Here is a 17349-nt window from a genome sequence, read left to right on the forward strand (position 1 = left end):
ATATATGCTTTTCTTACCTAATTTTTTAATTTTCTTTCTAGTCCAAATATCTAAAATCCTTATATCAAGAAGATTTTTATAGGCAAGCAAAACTTATTTTCCTGTTCACAGAAATAATATGCCAAAATTAAGTTATTTTTTTTTAAACAAGCTAAATAATCTGCTAATAGGGTAAGCTAAATAATTTTGTTTTTCCCCTTGAAAAAAGATTTTGCTTCATCCATTATTTGTTTTATTTCTTAAAACAAGACAATAAGGTTTGCTTGTCTAAAAATGTTTTCTCCATTTAATTTATTTATTTTTTTGTGTAAAATCTCAGATTTATGTGATGCAATCAGCCTAAATCAGAAGAACTCAGACATATGCATTATTGTAAACCATATAATTATATGTGAGTTTCAGGAAACTTGCATGTTTTTGTTTTTCAAAGTATTTGGCATATTCATTCACTTTGTTAAACATAATATATTCATTACACTCACTAAGACCAGAAAGTGATTGGTTGGATTCCTGATGCTGCTTATGTATTTTGCACATCAGTCACTAAACAGACCTTTGGCAGAGTGTGTTGTATTTCTCATTTAATTTTTTATTACCAGATTTTAAAAAGCAGACTCATGACATGTTTCGTATTAGGATGTTTCTATTTTGTAACCATTTACTTGAGCTATTTCTGAGGCAGAACATTTCTGAGCTATTTTAAGGCAAGCATTTCAAGCACAGAGTATCATCTACCTGTGTCATCTGGAAGTCACAGGGCTGTCAAAGAAGACTACTACTACTGTAATTACAGTAATACAAATACTGCAGTTCAGCTAACTCGATTAAATGTTTAAATCAGACCATGCTTATGAATTTACACTTAATTCTTAGATTATAAGAACATTACATGATGGTCAAATATTTTGTCATTTTACTTTACAATGTGAATAAAAGTGTCCTGACCAAAACAAACACCACAACCTACCACACAAAAATAACACTTACAGTGTTTAATGACATATCCTGCAAGAAAATCAAACTCTGACATGAAAGTTTAAAACAACCCAGATATTTTTATCATAAGAATTACAGGCCATACTGTACCTGTAATACTCCCATTTAATGTGTTCATCATGCAAAACCTCTACTAAATGCTTCCAATAGGCTCACAACGCAGCCTGGGTCTCTTGTGTCCTCTTGTGGAAAGATACACCAAACAGCCAGAGCGTATGCTGCAGAAAAATGTATTATATATAGCATTAAACAAACCCACACAAAGGCTCTGCTTAACCGGCTTTCTTTAGAAAGATTATAAATGACATAAATAATAACGCATCAATAACTGAGAGAGAAAGAAAAGCAACCCCCAAAGCTCTCAACAACAATTCTGCAAGACATAAATCTTGTGCAGGGATTCAGACTAGCATTAGAGTGTGTATTTTAAGTCATTCTGAAACCCATATTTCAACATGCCAGTGTGTATCTGTAATAAATAATCACCTAAACTTACAGCGAGGAAATCTTCCTATATACATTATACATTCCTGTATACATTTTCTTTCAAGTAAATTACCAGCACATTTCAATTAAAAAAGCATCAAAAGAGTCTCATTGAATTTCAGTTTTCTTTGTCTTTGGCTTTTGTTTTTCTCTGCGACGCCATATCTTTGAGTTTAGAGTCTAGTTTTCTCTGTAGATATGCTTTTTTGTTTGGATCCACTGATTTGTCCTTCTGTCCACTTCCTGCGTAGAGCACTCCTTCTTTGCTTATCCTCATTCTAGCCTGAGATTTTGCCTTGTCTCCACATCCGTGAACCTAAATAAAGAAAATACATTACTTAAATTGTGTTACACAAAATGCCTTCTGTAATATTGTTTTAAGGGGGCATATATTAAATGTTTTATTATTAAAGGTTTTGTAATGAGTTTCAAGGACTATTTTATAGCTACACTACCTGACAAAAGTCTTGTCATCAATCCAAGTTGTAAGAGCAACAAATAATAACCTGACATCTAGTTGTTCATTTGGAAAAGTTTAAAACATGCATGGACCCAAGATTCTCACAGAAATCAGTCAAGTTTGGTGAAGGAGAAATCATAGTTTGGGGTTACACTGAGTATGGGGACATGCTAGAGGTCTGCAGAGTGGATGGCAACATCAACAGCCTGAGGTATCAAGACATTTGGGCTGCCCATTACATTACAAACCACAGGAGAGGGCAAATTCTTCAGCAGGATAGTGCTCCTCCTTATACTTCAGCCCCCACCTCAAAGTTGCTGAAAGCAAAGAAGGTCAAGGTGCTCTAGAATTGGCCAGCCCAGACACCAGAATGAACATTATTGAGCATGTCTGGGGTAAGATGAAGTAAGAGGCACTGAAGATGCATCCAAAGAATCTTGATGAACTCTGTGAGTCCTGCATGAACGCTTTCTTTGCCATTCCTGATGACTTTATTAATGGGTTATTTGAGTCATTGCAGAGATGTGTGGATGCAGTCATCCAAGCTCATGGGAGTCATACACAATATTCATTCTTTTCCCACTGCACCATGATTTTATATTCTATACTGCACATTATTTCTGTTTAAGTTACAAGCCTTTTGCAAAGTCAGACCTTACTGTCCTAATTAAATAATTAAAAATCAAGGCATGATCATATTTTATTTTGATAGAATAAGTGTAATCTAGAGGCCTTTGCCTTTCATATAAGCCACTTCATAGCAAATGCTCAACGTGAATTCAAGTTATTATTTGTTGTTCCTAAAACTTGGATAGACAAGACTTTTGTTAGATAGTGTACACTCAAATGATTTTTGTCAGAACTTAAGACACATAAAACCATTTTGCCTTAAAAAAAAAAAAAAGATGAGAAAATGCACTTGAAATCATTTTCGGCCACCAAATTTGGTTTGTCCCAGCTCTTGCATTTTAAAATTTTAGTTAATTCAGTCTCCTTTTTTTAGCATGCAGTTCCCTGTGCTACATATTTTTCTGGTTCATTAAATAACGTCTGCTATTTTTATTTTTGGGCTACTGCATGTTAAAACTACACCAGCACATTACACTGTAGGAAACTAATTTCAACATACAGAATATGAGAAACTAATTCTAACTTCAAATACTACTGAGGGAAATAGGAATGCCGGAACTGTTCAAAATTATTTGCTAAATCAATTGTTCAGATGTTTGTTGACTTGTATAAAAGCATGTATCCAGCTTCATCCATGCAACATCATCTTAAGATATTCCTGATTTCTGATTAAGAAAATCTATATAGAACATTATAAGTCAAATTCACAAGAACAGCCACCTTTTTTTTTATTCTACATTCATTACTGTACATTTCCCATGAATGTAAAATAAAATGTAAAAAGAAGAGTGCACATTATAATGTCCTATATTAAGTAACCTAATAGAACAACATTACTGATTATTAAACAAAACTAAAACTTCTGTCAATTTTTTTTTTATTTCAATAGGGAACAAAGTTGAGTTTTTTAATTTACAGCCTATTATAATGTTACACTGAACACACTCTAAAATACCTGAAAATATTTTTTTTCCCCCCATAATATGATCACCCTTTTAATAAAAAGTTGTACCTCGGGTATATGGTGACTCAAGCAGTACTGTCTGTTACAGTAAATGCAGAGTTGTCCTAGCGTCAGCACACTGGCTTTGCATTTCACAAAACCACACACACTTTCTGCTTTAACCACAGCATTGATGAGAGCATCAAAATCATCATCTCCATTGGCAGCCGCAGCAATATCTGTGGCTCCTGCTTTTATCTTTGAAGTTCCTATGAAAGAAATACATATTGATCATGATGTATAAGACAGTGGCCTTGTAAACCCGATATTAATATGTATTTTTTCACTAGTGGATGATGTCAATAAATCCATGTTTAAATAGTCTTAACCGCCATAAACTTCTGAGCACTTCCAGAGGTTGTCAAAAGCACATTTGATTGGATTGCTTTAATATTATATACTCATTCAACTCTATTCAATTCAATTCAATACAAGTTTATTTCTATAGAGCTTTTCACAATATTTTTTGTTTAAATAAGCTTAAAAAAGGTGCACATTATTGCATTACAATCAAAATTCGAAAAGTTAAGGAGTTGTGTATAGGGCTGACATGATATAAAAACACAGTTAACCTGCAGTAATATAGTATATAGAGTCCTTCCAAAAAAAACAAAAAAAAAAACAGGTGATGTCTGTGTACATGTTTAATAAAGTGTATTTGTGTATCAAATATGCATCTGACTACTCAATTAGTCAAAATGCATTCAAACTGCCCCAAAAGTGATCTTTTTGGGAAGTGTTGTGAGAAAGCGAACCTAAACAACGGACTCATATTTAGCTGTGTTGTAGTTAAATGCACTAATTGAATTCAAAATCGAAGTTGCAGTTAGAGCTGTGGTGGGAAAATCATTTGAGAAATCAATTTGAGCTTAGTTATCAGCAGATGGTGCAATGTATATTAAAAACAGCTTTTCTCTGCTTACAATCAAAATTTTTAAGAAGTGGTGTATAGGGCGGACATTATATATATATATATATATATATATATATATATATATATATATATATATATATATATATATATATATATATATATATATATATATATATATATATATAATTAAACACCTGCAGTTATATAGTACATAGTGTCTTTCAAAGCAAAAATAATAATAAATAAGGTGATGTCTATGTGTACATATTCAATGAAGTGTATTAAGTGTCCACGAGTAGTCAAATGCATTAACACTGCCTCAAAAGAGATCTTTACAGGAAGTGTTGTTAGAAAGCGCACCCAAACAACGAGCTCCTATTTAGCTGTGTTGTAGTTAAATGCACTAATTGTAGTTAAAATCGAAGTTGCAATTAGAGCTGTGGTGGGAAAATCATTCGAGAAATTGATCCAAGCTTAGTTTATAACAGCAGATGGTGCTATATATTTTAGAAACAGCTGTTCTCTGCTTGCATCCAATTCATAAAATACCACTTAAACCTAAATTAATAATTAATTAAGTTAGGAAGTTTAAGCGAATTACAAGACTGTTTATAGTAAGCTGTGTTTACATTTATCTTATGACATAAAAACATTTGTGTATGGTTAAAAACTAGCCTAGAGCCTGTTGTTATGTGGAATTAACAACAGTGATGCATTTTTGAAAATCTCAGAAAAGATGCAGAATCGATTTCTCAAAAATATTTTGCCACAGATCCTTTTCGTTAATTTGCTGTCCTGCTTGTATAACATGGGTTTGTTCATTCTGTAGTTTGTGTGATGGCTTGCAATCACCAGTAAGCCATCCTTTCTGCACTTTTCAATTTGTTCCCAACTCAGTTTTAAAATAAAAGTCTGTAAGTCAAATGCTACCATAATGCCTGAAATGCCTGAGAACAACGTCAGCTATCTCACACACACCATCCAACACTCAAGATATATATCACAATGCATATAGTTTCACTTCCAAATAATTTAGGAATCTTTAATATCCTGGACGAGCGCCCATTTGATGTTGAGACTAAATAAAATGAGGGTCACAATGAAACCCCTAAAAGAGAGGCCTCAGCGAACCACTTGTGGCCAGATCAGTGACAACGCATTTTAATACCAGATGGAAAAGGCCACAGATGATGAAAGTATCGAGAAATTCAGACATAAAGAGAAGAGTTCACAAACCTTTGGAAGTTCCTTTAGGTTTCTTAACGGACTGGCTTTTACTAGCATTAAAATTTGGTTCCGGTCTGGCACTCTGTTGTTTTTGCTGTTTTTTCTCCTCTCGTTTCTCCTGCTCTCGTCGCATGCGCTCCAAATGTAGGCTTTTCAGATCAACGGTTGGCTGCGAGGGTTTATTTGGTGACTCTTTTGCAACTGTACATGGGGCTTCATCTGGTTTATCAGGTTTAGGCTCATTACCGAGTCCTGATGGAGACCGGGACACAGTGATGTGGCGGCTTTTCCCTTCTCCCTGGCTTTCGTGCCTCAAACCAATTTCTTCAGAGAGCTCATGGACCAGTAGACGATCCTGGGAATTTAAAGTGGAAGGAAACTCTAGTTCTGTCTTGTCTGGATCTTTAAGAAAGTTCAAAAGTTGCTCCTTGATCTCCTTTCTTTTACTTTGCGTCTGATCTGCATCTTTGGGTTTAGGATGGTGTGAATTGGTGTTTTTATGATGAACACCGGACTGATTGGCTCCACTGTTTTTGTTGTTTGCACTTTTCCTGTGTTCTTCTTGCTTCTTGTCCTGGTTCTTGGTCTTCTGCTTTGCGGATGTGGTGTCTTTACCTTTGGTCTGTTTGTCCTTTTCATCACGAGTGTAATTCTGCGCTACACAGTCTTCCAGGTACTCAAAGGCGGTGCGAAGTTCTCCATGCTTAGACATATAGTCCACTAGTGATTTGAGGAAGTCGTGGTTTCGAACCGTTTGAGAATCACAAACCACAACGAGCTGCCGTCTGGCACGAGTCACAGCCACATTGATCCTTCGGTCTTCAGCAAGAAAGCCAACCTCACCTGTCAGATAAATAAATAAAACGTAATATCACAGGCTATCTTTATGCCCACAAAATTAAAGCAGGTCAAGCTTGTGCTCCTATATTAAAAAAAAATTACAGAAACTGAATTTATATACAAAAAGTGTATTGTAAACATATTACAAAAGATAGTGGCAAAATGCTATCAGTAGTAAGTCATTCTGGCCATTGGGAACTATCTACAAACTTTAGAAAAGGAAAAATGGCATTTAGGCGGTTCATTCCGCTGTGGCAATCCCTGATTAATAAAATGACTAAGCTGATAAGAAAATGAATGAATGAATGAATGAATGAACATGGTTATTAGGTCAATTAAAGAATCTAAAATAAAATGACTGTTTTTTCTAAAGTAATTGAGTAATGCATGCATAATAAACATTGTATTGATGAAATGTAATCTGTAGGCCAGCTGAAATTAATTTCATTACCAAAAATTTGACAGGTTTGTTTAGGTTTCTTGCACTGTAGATGTAATTGCCAGAAAGTCCCTAAAGCAGGTGAATATCCAGTGAATATTAAACCTAAAACGATCTTATCAAACTGAATATTTAGGTTTGATAGATTTCAACAAAACACAAATTCCAAAGAAATGCCACTATTGGAGCCTCTTGGCTTACTGGAATAAACATCAATGTTATATACAGCAGGGTATTAAACATGTTACCATTTTTCTCTGAAAACATATTTATAAAGGTGCTGTTGACTTTCACCTTATGTTGGCAAAAACCAAATAAATTCATATAAGCAAAGAAAACTAAACTAATTAGTTTATAAATTTAGTTATGTGTAATAAAAATAAAAAGATGCAGGGAAAAGGTATTGAACACATGAAGAAAGGGAGGTGTAGAAAGGTGGTGAAAGCCCTAAAAGCAGCTGAAAAAAATCTCTGCCCTTCATCATTGTAAATTAGTATTAGCGGTTTCAGTCCAATGTCTACATTATCAGATGATGAAGATGAAACTAGGGTGGACATTTTAGAAAGACAATGATCCAAAACACAGCCAAGAAAACTCTCGAATGCTTTCAGAGAAAGAAAATCAAGCTGTAGAATGGCCCAGCCAATCACCTGATCTGAATCCAATATAGAATACAAAATACAGATCAGATTTGACAGACGAGACCCACAGAACCATCAAGAGTTGAAGTCTGTTAAAAAAATAAATAAATAATCACAACTAAACAGGGCAAGTGGCTTTATTCTCCATATGAGAGGCTTTTTAAAGTTGCCCTCATTAAAAAAGCTTTTTATATAAAAGTAATAAATACGTTTCAGTAGTTTAGCACTTTCTCCTTGTGTCATTTTATTGTTATTAACCATAATTAATTTTTCAATTTTTTTTGTTTTGTTTTATTTTTATGTTTGTATTGTTCATGGCAAAAACGTGACGTGTTCAATACTTATTTTCCCTCGCTGTATCTTATTTTATGCTGCAACATAATGTAAGTGTATCCACATTTTGGCAGTTTATTTGTTTTTCTGATTATATATATGTAATGGTACATGAGCCCATAATAGGTCAGTCACACCACCAGTGTCCCTCATTAATATCAAAGGTAATTTTTATAGTGTCAAATTTAGTCGCACTGGAGAGCCCTGCTGAAACAGTTGTTGATTCAGTAAGACATGCAAATTTAAATTGACATGCAGATGGAAATATGCAACAAGAATATTAAGCCAATTAGAATCCTGTTGTACCCTTTCTGTTGGATCTGACCAATGACAACACCACTGCCTCCTTCTCTCTGCCCTGGAAGCCATCAACAGACTTAATTTCCAGCTCTGCATATTTATGGGACAGTTTCTGTCTTAAAAGATCCACCTAAAACACACAAACACACCTTTTTTTAAATGCATGACTGCCATTCATCCTAAAACTAGGTGAAGGAAAATAATCTTACCTGAAGATTATAGGGAGCAATAATCGCAATGTCTTTGACTTGAACTCCAGCCTCGGTAAGAGCTTTGATATGAAGAGCCACAATATCCACTTCTCCTGTGGAGCGTTAGAGGAGAAAGACAAAATTAAGAAAGTATTTCATAGCCAATAAAGAATTAAATTGTTGTTTGGAGCTGAAATTAACCTTGATTCCCTTTGGACTGCTCATCTGTGTTCTCCATCTCATTCAGTCCACAGCCTGCAGTGTCAACGAGCAGAAGAGGAATTCTGGTTTCCTCAACATCCGCAACACCTGCCAGGTCTCTGTTGAAACACAAAGTTATCTAGCAAACCTAAACATATATGCTATTCAAAGGGTTGAGGGACGATAAGATCTGTTTTGTTTTTTTATCTAACTTGCTTACCATGATTACATTTAGTTTTCTTTTTTTGTGTGTATAAATTAAATGAATAAATGATTATGCATATATAAATACACACATGGATTCATATATGAGAAAACGATTATTTATATTTAGATATAAAACATGTGTATGATACAAATTATATAAACTTCTATGCAACTGCAACAAAATAGTTCTGTGTAGATTTGTTTCAAGGTATGTGTGTGTATCACGTATGCAGTTGAAGTCAGAATTATTAGCCCCCCTTTGATTTTTTTTTTTTTTTTTTTTTTTTTAACAGAGCAAGGAAATTTTCACAGTATGTCTAATAATATTTTTTCTTCTGGAGAAAGTCTTATTTGTTCTAATTCAGCTAAAATAAAAGCAGTTTTTAATTATTTTAAAACCATTTAAGGGGACAAAATTGTTAGCCCCTTTAAGCAATAATTTTTTCCGTTAGTCTACAGAACAAACCATCATTATACAATAACTTGCCTAATTACCCAAACCTGCCTAGTTAACATAATTAACCTAGTTAAGCCATTAAATGTCACTTTAAGCTGTATAGAAGTGTCTTAAAAAATATCTAGCCAAATATTATTTACATTCATCATAACAAAAATAAAATCAATCAGTATTGGAATGAGTTATTAAAACTATTATGGTTAGAAATGTGTTGAAAAAAATCTCTTCATTAAACAGAAATTGGGGAAAAAATAAACAGGGCGGCTAATAATTCAGGGGGGCTAATAATTCTGACTTCAACTATATATAATAAATATATATATTTACACACACACAGATATATTATGTCAAAACTTTTATTTTGGATGCGATTCATTTTTTCCCAGCACTTGCATATATCCACACAAATGTGTGTGTGAGTATGTGTATTATAGGAGTGTAACGGATCATGGTTGATCTGCGATTCATACGCATCACAACCCACAGTTCGGAAAGCACATGACCCGCGGATTAATAACTTATTTTGAACTTGTAGGTTAATCCAAAATTTATAACAGTTCCAGAGAGATTGCCTCCTGCGTCATTCAAATCACATGTATGAAAGCATTTTGGCTTCTCTGTAAACTATAATGATGATAGAAAAAGGTGTGGTGGGACCTACATTCTTCCTTAGGTTATATATTAAAGGTGTTTTCTGTCACTCTTTGTTTAGCCTCCATGAATGCATTCAGTGTAAGGCTGCACAATTAAACAGTAAAAGATGATGTGATCTCAATTCAAACCCGCCCAACTTGAATGATTAATGATAATGATTTGCAAATGTTTATTAATCCTTGGAAGCGCTGCATTCAAATCTGCGTTTGATCGAGAGAAATTCCGTTTTTAAATTTTTTCATTTCGTTACAAACAATTTATTAACACAGAAGTACTGTGATAACAGTTAACAGATCACATATAAACTTGACGCTGGTGAATTTTGTAGCAATTACATATAAACAATAGGTGGCGACAAACAACCATCAAAATTATGTCACTGAACAGGTTTTCAAAAATTAACCACCTTTAATAAAACATGATGTTTTATGTGTGAATTGTTGAATCATTAATTGAAAATAACTGAATATTTGAAAATTTGTACAAGACGTTAGATTTCTATATTTAGCATTATCAGCAACAGTAGGAAAGATCCCTTTTCATATTGAATATTTTCCTTTTTTTCAGCTGTTTCTCTTTTTGATTTTAATTTAAATTACATGTTCCAAGTTATGTTTGTTAAACCCAATGCTTTTTGCAGTAATAATTTTGTATAAGTAAAAAGCAAATAATATCTGTCTCCTCCCTTTTTTTGCTGATCTGAAAAATAGTCTGATCCATGATTAAAAAAAACATAGTGTGATCTAAATGATGAGATCTGTGATCCGTTACACCACTAATGTATTCATGTGTATATATGTATACATTTTTTATTCTCCAAGGATGCTTTAAATTGATAAAAGTCATAAAAGTGACAAACGTTTTCATAATGTTGCAATTTTTACATTTCAAATAAAAACTGAAAATCTTCTGAAAATGTCCACTAATTACAGAATTGCCTGAATTACCTAAATCATTAAACATTAACAAAAACACTTTTTTACATACCTAAGCAAGTGCTTCTCCACTGAAGGATGTGCAATGAGTTTTCCCTGATACATCTGCTCTGAAGCCCACTGCATGATGGCACTGTTCATACGGTACTGTGTGGTCAGCATTCGAACCACCGAATCTCCATATTTCTTGATCAGCCTCTCCATTAAACTGACAGACAGGCCTTTAGATGCAGCACTGTGAAAGACATAAATAACACTTAAATATGCAAAGCATTTCTCATCACAAACCTAAATATCCATGCAATGAAAAACACACTGAATAAAAATCTTAAAGGTACCCCATGATTATTTATTTGTTCATATTACCTTTTACCATGTTTTAAGGTTTAAACAAAAACAATTGAAAACAATTATGGAAAAAAAAAAAAAAAACATACAAAAAAAAAGCTGTCTAAAACCAAAAAATTCATGCAATGACAAACTCATTGAACAAAAATCTTTACACAGACCAGTCCAATAAAATAACTGCCCAGTCATTTTAGCCTGACGAGTAAGGCTCTACGGTGGTTAAAGTTACACCCTGAAATTAAAATGTTCAAGGTGGGTCAAGAATAGACCCCATAAACTGAATAATTCACAACTGTGAGATACATTTCCTTTTCCTTCATACCTCTGTGATTTGATAGTGGGCGGCAGCTGTTTGTAATCCCCAGCCAGTATACATTTGCGTGCTTTAAGCAGAGCGATCCAACAGCTGCTCTCCAGAGCCTGAGCGCACTCATCTATCACCACCAGGTCAAAATGATCATTAGGAAGATGTTTAAGAGGACCGTCATCAGAGGCTCCTGTATTACACAAATCAATCACGTTTCAGTATAAATTAAGCCTGAACAAACAAACATTTCCAGAAATACAACCGACGATCGGTATAGAAGCTTTTATTTACTCACCAGTGTTCGTTGCTAGAATAACATCGGCTCTTTTCAGGATCTGACTGATAGAAGTTTCCTCTCTGGTCCTCAGCTCTCGCCGCAGTTCCCCGATTTCCCGTCTCAGATTGCTCCGCTGGCCTTTGTCGCGTGCCTTCTTAATTTCATTCTGTCAATGCATTAGATTTTTTAATTATGACCATGATAGATGCCTACAAAAGATATCAGATCCTAACAAAGCCTGATGTTCGAATTTATAGAGCCTCTGAATTACCAATTTGGATAAAAAGAACTACTGAAAAGCTTGATGGACACAATTGTCTATATGCCTCTATATCCCTCTGATTGATAGCTTATACTTTAACAAGTAAAAGTCTAGAATGAAATAAATGAACATTAAAAAAAAAAAACTGTCCACTCGAGAGGTTTCCTTTATGAATGAACTTCCTGAGCAAAGGTTGTTATCTATAAAAATAAACTTGATGGGAGAATGTGCGCTGTGGTAAGTAATCTCTAAGTAAATATTCCTTCATTCATTTATTCATTCATTCATTTTCCTTTGGCTTAGTCCCCTTATTTATCAGGGGTCACCACAGCAGAATGAACCACCAACTTATCTAGTATATGTTTTACACAGTGTATACCCTTCCAGCTGTAACCCAGTACTGGAAAACATTCATACACACTCATTCACACACTTACACTACGGCCAATTTAGTTTGTTCAATTCACCTATAGCACAGATCTTTGGTCTGTGGGAGAAACCAGAGCACTTAGAGGAAACCCACGCCAAAACGATGAGAACATACAAACTCCACACAGAAATGCCAACTGTCCCAGCCGGGACTCGAACCCCCAACCGACTTGCTGTGAAGCGACAGTGCTAACCACTGAGCCACCGTGTCACTCACCATTAAAAATATAAAATCAAAACAATTTTGAGAAACCAAAAACTTACAAACGCTTTGTCCATGTCTTTGCGAATATCAGAAATGATGTTGGTGTTGTCACTGTGTGCAAGGACCGCATCCAGCGAGTGTTTCTGAATGGACTCGAGCAGACGTGCTGGGTGACCCAGTCTTAAAACCTTGACCTTATTCTTCGCCAGACGCTCCACCAAGTTATCAACAGCCACATTTGAAGGAGCGCAGCACAAGACCTGTTGATATACAAAAAAAGTACACCAAAACCCTAAAAATACTTTAAAATGCTAAAAGTGAAAGAAATTTGTGCCAAGAACTTTCTGGAAAACTTCTTTTAATGTTATATACTAATATTCTTCCATTAACATTAACAAAATGTTTGTAATTATCTTGTCTGTAAGAATTTTAAATAAAAATGAAAGTAATAAAAATGTAGACATTACATGAGTCAAAATGGTAATTTTTTAGTTTAAGCCAAATTTATTAGAACAATAACTAAAACTCAAGCTCCATAAAGACATTTTTGAATTTAGTAACATAAATATATAAATATGTAATTTTTTAATAAAAAAAAAAGCATTGTTAAGAACTTAATTCTTAACTCAACTTCTTTCTCAATATTTAGACTGTTTTCAAATACTAGATGTTCAAATAGTTTTATCTCAACCAAATATTGTTTTATCTTAACAAGACATACATCATTAGAAAAAGTATTTATTAAAAAATCAATTATGAACAAATTATGACTGGTTTTGTGGACCACGGTCACAACTGGTATTTATGCAAAAGTGTTTCTGAAGTGTTTTCTGTCCCTTTTTTAAATATTATAACTTGTTTTTGAAAATCCACCATTGATTCTAAAGTCCTGTTTCACAACTTAATGGGCAAAATGTTTTAATAATATTACTTCATTGGAAAACATAATTTTTTATTAGATGGAAATACAACCTCAATTAATATCAATCTTGTCTAATCAAATTTAGAGTATGTTATCAAGCTCACCTTTTGTTGTTGTTTCACTGCCTGCAGGATCACTTCAACCACTGTAGTAGTTTTGCCAGTGCCTGGTGGTCCATGTATGATTGCAACATCTTTTTGAGATATTGCAAACGACACAGCCTCTTTCTGAGAATCATCTAACTTGGTGTTGTTAAATTCCAATGCATCTGCAGGAAAATATTTAGAACTTCAATGTACTAGGTGTTATTTAGCTGCAATATTTTACATCTGTTTCAAACAGTACTTGATGTGCAGTTTACGCTTACACTGATGTGATAAGATCCCTGGTTCAGAGTAACCAAAAAGAACACTGATCAGGTGAGATGCAGGACCGTTGCTGTATCCATTTAAAGACTTTAGTGCACTGCAAGTAGAAAAGAGATTGCAAAGTCTTAGACCACTATTGGATTTATTTTTTAAGATATTACATAATGACCAAAGTTCTCTCTCAGTCTTCATCTGAACATTGATATCATATTAAGCGAGGAAAAAACACTGACATTTAATAAGAGACCAAATTATAAATTAAACATAATTCATTAAATAGAAGAATCAAAACTATGAAAATGTAATATTGCACATAAGAATGTCGCGTAAAATTAAAAAGAGTTGACAAAAGAAACAAAAAACACTTTTTGACAAAAAACACTGACTATCATTCATTTTTCACAGAAGACAACCACTAAAATAACATTTAATTTAACAATAATTCATATGCCAAAATGATCAGGGTGCAACTTAAATATAGTATTTTCTGTCATTTTAAATTATTAGATTTTGCCAATATCATTTTAATATAATAAAAACTAGGATATTTGTATAAATAAGTAATTTACTTGGGTATGATCACCTAATTTGTGCACGTTTTAATAAGTACAAAACACATCAGCTGCTTTGTTGAGTTTTTACATCAAAATTTGTTATGACACTGAAGCATAATTTCTCCCATATTTTACCACCAATTTTTTTTTTATTAAAGCAAACACTTTACTTGCATTTAAAATGATTTCTATCTAAATAAAAACTATTTTGCATAAACCAAAATGGAACGTTGAGTCTTTGAGCCATGAAGTGATAAATGTACATACCTTGACAGCCGCCTGTAGGTCACATCATTTGCCAGTTTCATTAGGTTGTAGAGTCCATCTCTGTCTAAATTAGTACCATCCTGTGTGTCATCAAAAGCCACCGTCAGAGATGCTTGAGTAGCACGAGTCACCACACCTGACCCCAACTGAGTAGGCAGAGCCTGACCCTCTGCCTGATACAAGCCTATAATATCACCTTTAAGCACAATACAAAAGACAATTAGGTAGTGATAGAACTAGGGTAAAAAGTCTAAATTATAAATTGATCATAAACTCCAAAGGAAATCAATGTCTCACCAGGTCCAAAAGTGTTGCTGGGTAGAACTGAGAGCCCTATGCATTTCCTGGGTTCAAAAATGACTAGAAGTCTGCCATACATTCCAGTGTGCTGGCTTCCGATCTGAAGTTTCATCAGACACACTCCTTTGTGCTGTAGATTCTTGAGAGACACATTCTCCTGCCATGCGCTGACAATACAAAAATACTTAATAATATTTAATCCTTCTACATGCTATCCTCATTGAAACCTATTAAAACTGAAGAATTTCATCTCAGTGATATTTCAGACAAAAGTCATACATGCTTTGTTAACCAGCTTCTATTTTGTTACCAAGGATACAAAATGTTTTAAAATTTTATTTTTTTTTGGTTTAATTTGTAGTAGTGTGGCACACTTTGGAACAAGTTTAGCCTGTGGAGCAAAACAGCTTTTTTCTGTTTTCAGATTATGGGGACTTTAGGCCAAATGAATTAAAAATGATGCATTACTATTATTATATGCAAAAAATGGGTGATTAATCAAACAGTAATTGAAATCGACATTCAGAATCTATAATCGATCAAATTTTTCCAGGTCGATTTTTTTCGATTACTTTCCCTACCGTGTGTGGAGTCACGTGACCCCATTCTGTTTTATACTTCTGCTGCCACTATGTTGCCATATATGATACCTGGTCACGTAGGACAATAGACCTATTTTTGAGCCTTACTTTGCACTACATTGACGATGATTGGAAACTGTACCCGAAATGCATTGAGACGGCATATTATATTATATCACACTAAAATGATTTATATATATATATATATATATATATATATATATATATATATATATATATATATATATATATATATATATATATATATAACTTCTTTTATTATTATTAATTAAAATTTTTTTTTTTTTGGCGACGGAGTGACGCAGAAGGTCCAAAGATATGCAGTACAGGTGAATTAGGTAGGCTAAATTGTCCGTAGTGTATGTGTGTGTGTGTGTGTGTGTGTGTGTGTGTGTGGATAATTCCCAGAGATGGGTTGGGCTGGAAGTGCATCCGCTGCGTAAAAACGTGCTGGATAAGTTTATTCTGCTGTGGTGACCCCGGATTAATAAAGGGACTAAGCCGAAAAGAAAATGAATGAATGAATATTTGTTTTTTTTTTCATACAGAAGAAAAGCACTTTTAAAAATATTACTTACAGGATATACAAGAGTTATTTTATTTAGATGAGACACTGCTTACTTTCTACTTTTAATATAAAAAGCATGAAAATGATTGATTTTGTTTCCAAAAGTGCAAGTGCAACTTTTCATTTTTTTTATAGCCAATTGTTTAGGCAATGTGTGTTTTAATTTCAGTGATGATGTTCAATAAATAATCATAGATAGTAAATGTGTTTCCTTAAATTACTTTCAAATCAAGTAATGTACCCCTCATTCAGAAACCTCTTACTTGTAATTTGTGAGCATATTTACTGTGCATAACTTGTCAGTGAACTCTGAGGGAAAAAAACATTAAATGAGTAAAATAATTGTTCATTTATTGAAATCGAGATTTTAATTTTAGGCCAAATTACACAGCCCTATGATCCATTTATAATTATACGCATGCACTGGTATGAATAACAGTGTTTGCTTTGTATTTATACTGTATAAAAAAATGTGCACGTCTGAAAAGGGAAGTTTAACCATTTTAAAGTGACCCTGCACTGCTCAGGTAGTTAAAGAAATATGTCAGTGGCAGTGCACATGTAAAAAAGCCATTTTAATGCTACAGTCTATGAGCCTATCTGTAACTTTTATTTGGCGCAGAAGGATCATTTAAAACGTAATATTTACAATACATCCGAGTAACATAAATAAATGGCTACATTAACATGTGTACAAGTGTATAGACATGTAATTTACCGTGTTTCTTCCAGTTCAGCTTCTCTCTCTTCTTGTAGGAGCTCAAGAGTTTTTGAAACGAAATTTTCAACCTCCATAGCTGTTAAGTTGGGTAAACAGGGTACGGGTAACCAAGATTTTTCGCCAGATTCTTTACAACTTAACCATCATGATCTGAAAAATAATAATATTTGATAACTGACAGAAGTGAGTGAGTGTCGCCGTCTAGTCTGTTTATATATAATAACAGTCCATACTTTGGAATCGGTCCGTCTCTAAATTCAGTCCCACTTTATACACAAGAGCCATGCAGTATAATTCCGGCTATGATAGAGATAGCAATTAAACATTAAAACATGAAGCGACTAC

At 33.8% G+C, this 17349-nt stretch overlaps 1 protein-coding gene across 1 annotated transcript; it reads right to left on the reverse strand.

Moving 5' to 3' along the window:
- Positions 1–1256: 1256 nt before the first annotated feature.
- ighmbp2 (immunoglobulin mu DNA binding protein 2) lies at positions 1257–17189 on the reverse strand. The gene is given in 15 exon segments (NM_001044900.1): positions 1257–1798; positions 3585–3784; positions 5686–6519; positions 8236–8359; positions 8439–8533; positions 8622–8740; positions 10927–11109; positions 11545–11719; positions 11825–11972; positions 12762–12962; positions 13729–13892; positions 13992–14089; positions 14814–15009; positions 15111–15280; positions 17002–17189. Coding segments are annotated over 15 exon segments (2982 nt in total). The 5' UTR covers positions 17079–17189; the 3' UTR covers positions 1257–1600.
- Between the last annotated feature and the right edge of the window lie 160 nt (positions 17190–17349).

The sequence above is a fragment of the Danio rerio genome, chromosome 18 (assembly GCF_052040795.2).
Source record: "Danio rerio strain M-AB ecotype USA chromosome 18, GRCz13ab, whole genome shotgun sequence".
Classification (NCBI taxonomy): domain Eukaryota; kingdom Metazoa; phylum Chordata; class Actinopteri; order Cypriniformes; family Danionidae; genus Danio; species Danio rerio.